General features: G+C 39.6%; 1 protein-coding gene across 1 annotated transcript in view; it reads left to right on the top strand.

Annotated features, from left to right (window-relative positions):
- Positions 1–7602, top strand: part of AK9 (adenylate kinase 9) — a 149542-nt gene that overhangs the window by 74906 nt on the left and 67034 nt on the right. The window contains exons 16-17 of the mRNA XM_012651132.1: positions 407–483; positions 3546–3704. Coding sequence (XP_012506586.1) covers positions 407–483; positions 3546–3704 — 236 coding nt within the window. The remainder of the gene's footprint in view (positions 1–406; positions 484–3545; positions 3705–7602) is intronic.

Here is a 7602-nt window from a genome sequence, read left to right as displayed (position 1 = left end):
TGAGCCACTGTACCCAACCTATAAATACAGTTTTATATTCTACTTTTTCACTTAACATTATATTGTGAGCATTTCCTGCCTAACTTAAGGAAAAATGCTACGAATTCTCCCGTTGCCTCTTCAGTTTAGGATTAGGTAATCCCTTATTAATTTTGACAGCTTTCCTGATTAACAACCACAGTTTTTCAAAGTATAACATTTCGGTTTTCCTTACCAAAAAAATAGTTGTAAAAATTAACTGGTCTCAACAAGAGTAATTTAAAAATTTACATTGTAAAGTAAAAACTGTGACGAATATTATAAACAATTTACTCTTTACTTTTACCACTATAAGCATTTACTCCTGCAATATTGTGGGATGTTTGTATTTCCAAAGATAATTAAATTTTGAACCTTTTCATTTCAGAAAAGCCACAGAAGAGGCATTGAGACTAGAAGAAGAAAATCAAAGGCTACTGGAAGCTATGAATGTGAAAACAAAAGGCAAACACAGATTGCTATGGCTCATGATGTGTCACTGTATTGTTACTGCGAGCAATTGCAGTATCTCAAGTGCATTATAACATTTCCCAGTTTGCCCATGAGAGGCCAGGTTTATGCCTCTGGTCCTAAAGTATTTTTAGTACTCCCTTTTATTGTCACGGTGTTCCAATTGGGATAATAAATCATATGGCCACTGGAGTAGTGGATTCACAGGCAAAACAATCCCAATACAGATACCTACTACAGATACCCACTCATGCCCCTCTATGAGGGATACACAGCAGAATAGCACACCCAATTTGTCTCTAAATGGTTGCTCTTGTCACGGCTGACAAGAATTAGCTGTTGGAATTACTTTTATTGGAAGGATCCTGCAGGAGCTGAGAAAGTAGCCAAACTCTTACTACACACCCATTGTCTTTTCATTTGAACTTTTATCTCCATTATAGAAGAACTTACTCTAACTGTTTCTTTTAAGACTGGAGTTCTCAACCTGGGATCCTTGCGTAAAATTCAGGAGTCTGTGAACTTAATGGGAAAATAACTCCAAATTTATTTTCACTAACCTTTAATTGAAATTTAGTATTTCCTTCAACAGGTAATTAATATAGACAGCAAACCACAATAGTATCAGCAATACCTTGACTTTGTCACCAATAGGAATGAAGATATTTTCATATCACATTATAGTTTTATATATCTTGTTTATGCTTATCACTGTTCCAAAATGATGGTAGTTATTAAACCAGCTGCTAGTTCTTGTTCTTTAATACATTAGTGAAAGTGCACAAACTTCCTATAGCACAAAATTTTTTATGTATTGATAACTGTATGTCAACATAATTGGTTTCTTACATATTTTATGAATTTGAAAACATTATTCTGAGAAGGGGTCCATAAGTTTCACTGTACTGCCAAAGGAGTCCATGGCTCAAAAGAGTACAGGGTGTCTGTTTCAGTTTTCCACACTGTGCAACAAGCCACCCCAAAACTTCACAGTGTAAAACAACCACCAGTTTTATCACGCACATGATTCTTTGGGTCAGGACTTTGGGCAGGACACAATGGTAATAGCTTTTCTCTGCTCCCCAAGCACCTCAGTTCCAGCTTTGAGTGATCCACCTTGGAAGTGGATACTCTAGCCCTAGTCGCACCTTCAGATGACTGCAGACCTGATCGAGATCTCCACTACAACTTCATGAGAGACCCTGAGCCAGAACCATCCAGCTAAGCCATTCCCAAATTCCTGACCCACAGAAACTGCAAGGATAATATGTGATTATTGTTGCTTTACCACTAAGTTTTTGGGTTATTTATTATGAATCAGTAGATAACTAGTATAACTCATAATTAACAGTCAAAATCTCAGAAAGTTTAAGGATCTTAGAATACTTTTCAATCCATTGTTGACTTATTTGATACACAGATTATCCATTAGGGCTCTAGAAAAAAGGATTTGAGCTTTTTACATTTTTTTGCATCATTATATAAATTCTTTTTATATGTTTTATAATATACCTGATACGGATAATAATACAACCTATATACACATATTGGAGGTATACGATACATTTTTTTTACTGTAAGAGATATGCAGTTGAAATAAGTTTTAAGTTCCTTCTGTAGAGCACATAACTTCGTCCCACGCCATAGTGGGATTTAGCAGATGCTGCTTCATCCTTGTGTATATTACCATAAAATCCTCCACCTAACATAGAAGGATTCACCACATTCCAAGTTACTTGGAAACCACATCCACTTAGTCCTCATTTAGACCTACACATAAGAATACTTGAAGATGCTTTTCTCTTGGTGCATAATCATCCAGATTTAGATTAAAATTCAGATGCCAGAAGTATGTCACACCACTAGAAAGTGATTCTTGGAGGTATTCATTGAGGAAAAAAATTCCCACGAGAATCCAGAAAACAAGCTCATTTATTTTTTCATATCCTTTTTGCATAGAGAGTATCTTGTTTTCCATTTTTATAAGAATATTATGTCAATTTCATAAGTGTATGAGAGGAAATGAGGGAGATGGCTTTTTGGACACCACCATTCATGCCATTTTCTTCCTGAAAGACTTCCAAACACATATCCACTTAGTGGTCACCAACAACTATATAAAACTCAGAATTATACTTTTTAAATTTATATTCAACATGTTGATCCACATTCTACATTATTTATTATTTTTAATTAGCTATAAGAAAATCCTCACTCCTGTAAGAAACTCAGGAGGCCAAGGTGGGAGGATTGTTTGAGGCCAGGAGTTCAAGACCAACCTGGGCAACATAGCAAGACCCCATCTCTAGAAAAAATTTTTAAAATTAGCCAGGCATGGTGGCACATGTGTTTAGCCCCAGCTACTCAGAAGGCTGAGGTGGGAGGATAGCCTGAGAGCAGGAACTTGAGGCTGCTGCAGTGAACTATGATTGCACCACTGCACTCCAGCCTGGGTGACAGAAAGAGACCCTGTCTCTAAAAAAATAAAAGAAAGAAAGAAAATCCACCATTATATACATAGTCTAGCCCAATAGAAATGTAAGCCACACACGTAACTTTAAATTTTCTAGTAGCCACGTATTTTACATTCAGTTTTCCATACTAAATCTTTGAAATTCATTGTATATATTATACCTACAGTATATCTCGATCTGGACTAGCCTCATTTCAAGTGCTCAATAGCCACATGCAGCTAGTGGCTACTATCTTGAACAGTGCAAATCTAGTCATTCCCTTATTAAATGGACATCAGGCTGTTTCCAGTTTTTTACTGCTAGAATATTTAGAACTGCTATCAATCAATATTTCCTCTTTTAAATGACTTGGGTACCTTAGGCTGGGACTAACATAGCACTCTGAGCAGATGACTATCATCCTTTACCACTACATTTTAATAGATATAATATAGAGATAATTTATCTGTCCCATTAAACCACATACTCCAGGAGGGCAGGGACCATGCCTTATTCTTCGTTTTGGCCTCAGCACTATTGGCACCCAATAAATATGCATTGACTTAAATTGAATGATAATTCATTTCTTCTAATTTTTTCTAGAAGCTGAAGAGCCTGATGAGGCTGAAGAGGAGAGTGAAGGTGAGGAGTCTGAAGTTCACGATGAGTCTGAGCCACCTGAGGTATCCGAGGAGACCAGAGGGTCCTTGTTACCTGACGAATCTGAAGTATCTGAGGTCCCTGAAACAGAACGTGATTCAGGTTAGACTTTATGGAGGGCCAAGTCTTAATCCCACTGATGGGCGTTGAGGTGCTTCTGTGTGTTGTGTGTGTGTGTGTGTGTGTGTGTGTGTGTGTTTGTTAATAAAATGGAAGGTGGTTGAGAGCGAAGAGATGAGCCCCCAGGGAGCAGCCGCTGCTCACAAATCCCACAGTGTAAAGTATGCAGGAAAAGCAAGTCTGCTCTGCCCCATACTGGCACTCAGGAGAAGGGCAGGCTACGTAATTTGCGGGGCATGTTGTTCAAAAAGCAGGGGAAAAGTGCCACGAAAGGTACCAATATGTAAAGCTTTTTCCTTTCTTCCAAGGTCTTTCAACTTCTCATGGTATTTTTTGTTTGCTACTTAATGTCATTCCCAGTAAAGAAAAATTCAGTTTAAATTATTAGCATGATTTTTATAGTTCATCTTTATGTTGTGCAATGACATTTTTAAATGCAACTATAAGAGTATTTAACTCACGTGCAGAATCACCAAAATTGCACAATTTGCATTTCACAGCTCATATGTGCATATGTGTTTCATTCTTACCAGAATATTAAGTTAGTTTTGCTGCACACAACTGACTTGACTTTTTATTTCACTTCGTAACATGCACCTGTTCTCCAGCACTCTCTGCCTTTAGCTGACCACTGATTGAGGAAGGACTAAAAGGAAAAGGAACTCTGGGTTGTCCTATTTTTTCTTTTCCTTCTATGTCATTTTTAGAGTAATTTGTTGGCTAATAAAGGAAAGTAATATGAGTAAGAAAGGATATGACAGGGTTTCTTGGTCATTTGTGTTTCTTTGAATGCCATTGCTTACTTTCTGCATTTGAAGCACGTTCTAGTTCAAAAGGAAAGCATGATTCCCCCCTCTGCCCACTCATTCGTTCTTACACCTACACAGCACGGGTCCATTGCAATTCTGTGCTCCCGATGGGGCATCAGGAACGTTCATGAGAATGCGATGGCACAGAATGGCAAACACCTGTGGTGCATATCCCATCTGTTCACATGCATGTGTAACATGTAGGCTCCATTGTCCCTTTGGAATCCCATTGGACTTTGCTTACGAAACACAAGTTCAAGGGGAAATTATTTTGAATTTCAAAATGATAACCAAAGAGCATTAAACTAAGTGGGAAGCCCTTGAAATGACGCTGGCAAACCAGGTCACACACTTATGAAACCAGCCCTACTGTAGAGGTCCTGTTTGGTGGGTTGGGACAGGACCAGGAGACTATGGCCAATGAAAGTCACTCCAAAGACTAGAGATTAGGCTTAAAACAGCAAGATAGGGTACCCCACTAAGGTGAGAGTGAGGCTCCTAAATGCTTCCGAGCACCATTAGTACTGGGCTAGAAACTAATCCTACAAACTAAAGGTCTTCGGATACCTGCAGCTAGATGCTAGCCTGAGGCAGTTAAAGGCTGGGAACCTGCTGCTAGTTGGCAAAAGAAGCAGGACTAAGGGAAAATTTTACAATGAAAAATCTCATGTTCAACATAGAACATTTTTCCTACAGGGACTGGCATTAGCCTTATGGGGCAGGATCTTAGTTCGTTCAGGTTGCTATAACAGAGTACTTTAAAGTGGGTGGCTTAAACAACAGAAATTAATTTCTCAGTTCTAGAGGCTGAGAAGTCCAAGATCAAGATGCCAGCAGATCTGGTGTCTGGTGAGGGCCGTCTTCCTGGTTTGCAGATGGCTGTTTTTTTGTCATATCCTCACATGGCAGAGAGATCTTCTCTCTCCTGTCCCCTCTTATAAGGGCATTAATCCCATTCATGAAGGCTGAATCCTCGTGACCTGATTACCTCCCAAAGGCCTCACCTCCAAATACCTTAACATTGGAGATTTAGGCTTCAATGTATAAATTTGGGGAGATGTAGGGGGTACAAACCTTCAGACTATAGAAAACAATAACTATAAACTCAGAACACTTGTACTAGGCAGAGGAGCTAGCAGGAGGAAATACTCAATATCCTTTTGAAAGCCTCACACTTCTATTGGCTGGAGCACTCACCCAGAAACTTCATTATTTTCTTCGCTACCCAACTAGTTAGGCTGACAACAATTCTCCCTACCCACCTACCTTTTGCAAGAAGATAGGCCATAAAACATCAAAAGAAATAAAGTAAAACAGACACCCATTAAATATGGTACATTAGGCATATCCCCAGGTGCTGATGTCTCACAATTAGTATATGTATATATTAATTCTAAGGCAGCAGGTGAGGGAAGATTTAGTTGTGTACCTTTTAGTCTCCTTATTTCCCCAGGTAACTTACTTTGAATATTCTAAAGCTAGCATCCTACTCCATTTAGGGTCAGTTCTAGCCCAATGCTGCAGACATGACTGGGCTTCTCCAGAGCTGGTTCACTTCTGTGAGATCATGGGTCTGTTTTGCCCTTATAAACCATATTCTGTTTCACAGAGGGGCTTGTATCTGATTTAGCTAGTGATCACCTCTTCCATGCAAGGATCCCTTTCTATAAAGTCTTCTCCTCTAAATTGTTTAAGTAGGCTTTTTTCCCCACTAAAAACTGCCATGTCTGACATAAATCCATTACTTTGGGATTTTTTTTACTTTATCCAGAGTACCCTGTGGTGGCCTGATGATGGCTGCCAAAGATATGTCCACACCCAACTCCCAGGACCTGTGAATGTCACCTTACTTAGAAAGAAGGTCTTTACAGACGTGACCAAGCTAAGGATCTTGAGATGGGGAGATTATCCAGGATTATCCAGGTGGCCCTAAATGCCACTGCAAGTATCCTTTAAAGAGAAGGCAGAGAGAGAGTAGCATTCACAGAGACAAGAAGGCGATGTGAAGATGGAGGCAGACATTGGAGCGATGTGGCTCCGAGCCAAGGAATGGCAGCAGCCAGGAGGAGCTTGAACAGGCGAAGTAGGTTCTCCCCCCTGAGCCTCTGGAGGTAGGGCGGCCTGCTCCCACCTTGGTTTCTGATTTCTGGCACCCAAAACTGTGAGAAAATAAATTTCTGTTGTTTTAAGCCACGAAGTTTGTGATAATTTATTATGGCAGTCACAGGAAAATAGTATATACCCCGAAACAGGTTTTTTACACCTCCCCCCAGAGAACACATCTTTTCCTTTGGAGTTTGACTTCTGCTTGGGGCCACAAAATCATCATTATCTCTGTCAGTGCCCACGTAGGATGACTAAGGTTTCACTTCAATCCTGTTATCACTCCAGTCTTCTTAGAATGGAATGATGCATGCATTGTTTAGAATGAATGCTTTCATGGGCAATAACGTATGCATTCCAGGGCTTTGGGAACAATCACTTTGATCCAATTTGCTCTTTGTGTACTGCTTAGGTATAGGTACATTACATGGAACTTGCCAGAACATGAGCCTACAGTAACCATTAGTTCACATCACAGTGTTTCATTCCAAGCACTTCGTAGACATGTAATAGAGTCAGCCATTAAACATTGAGGAATCCATTCACTCCTTTAACAAATATTTATTGCATTCCTTCTAAGTGCTGGGCAAAGCAACAGCACGATCCTAGGTAGTGGGGACTCAGCAGTGATCAAGGCAGCTGACCTTCTATGGAGTGAAGAACAAGAGTAAACAAGTAAATAACTAAGATAACTTCTGATAGTGTTACGGGTGATGAAGAAAATGCAAAGGCACTAAATCAGTGCCTGGGATAGAGTAGGAACTCAGTAAATGTTTCTTGAAAGAATGAGCCAAGTAGAGACCATGGGAGTAGTTTGGAAGAAGCAACACCAAAGATTTTGGTCAAGGAACAGTGTCATCTGAGAAGATGAGATTTGTGATAAGACAGAAAGGCTGAAAAAGATTTGGACAAAGATAGTCCACTGCAAGGCTCAGAGGTAGGAACAGCTCAATTTCAGTTGAGCATTT

The sequence above is a fragment of the Propithecus coquereli genome, unplaced genomic scaffold (genome assembly GCF_000956105.1).
Source record: "Propithecus coquereli isolate 6110/MARCELLA unplaced genomic scaffold, Pcoq_1.0 Scaffold35, whole genome shotgun sequence".
NCBI lineage: Eukaryota > Metazoa > Chordata > Mammalia > Primates > Indriidae > Propithecus > Propithecus coquereli.
This window is presented reverse-complemented; position numbering and strand designations above follow the sequence as displayed.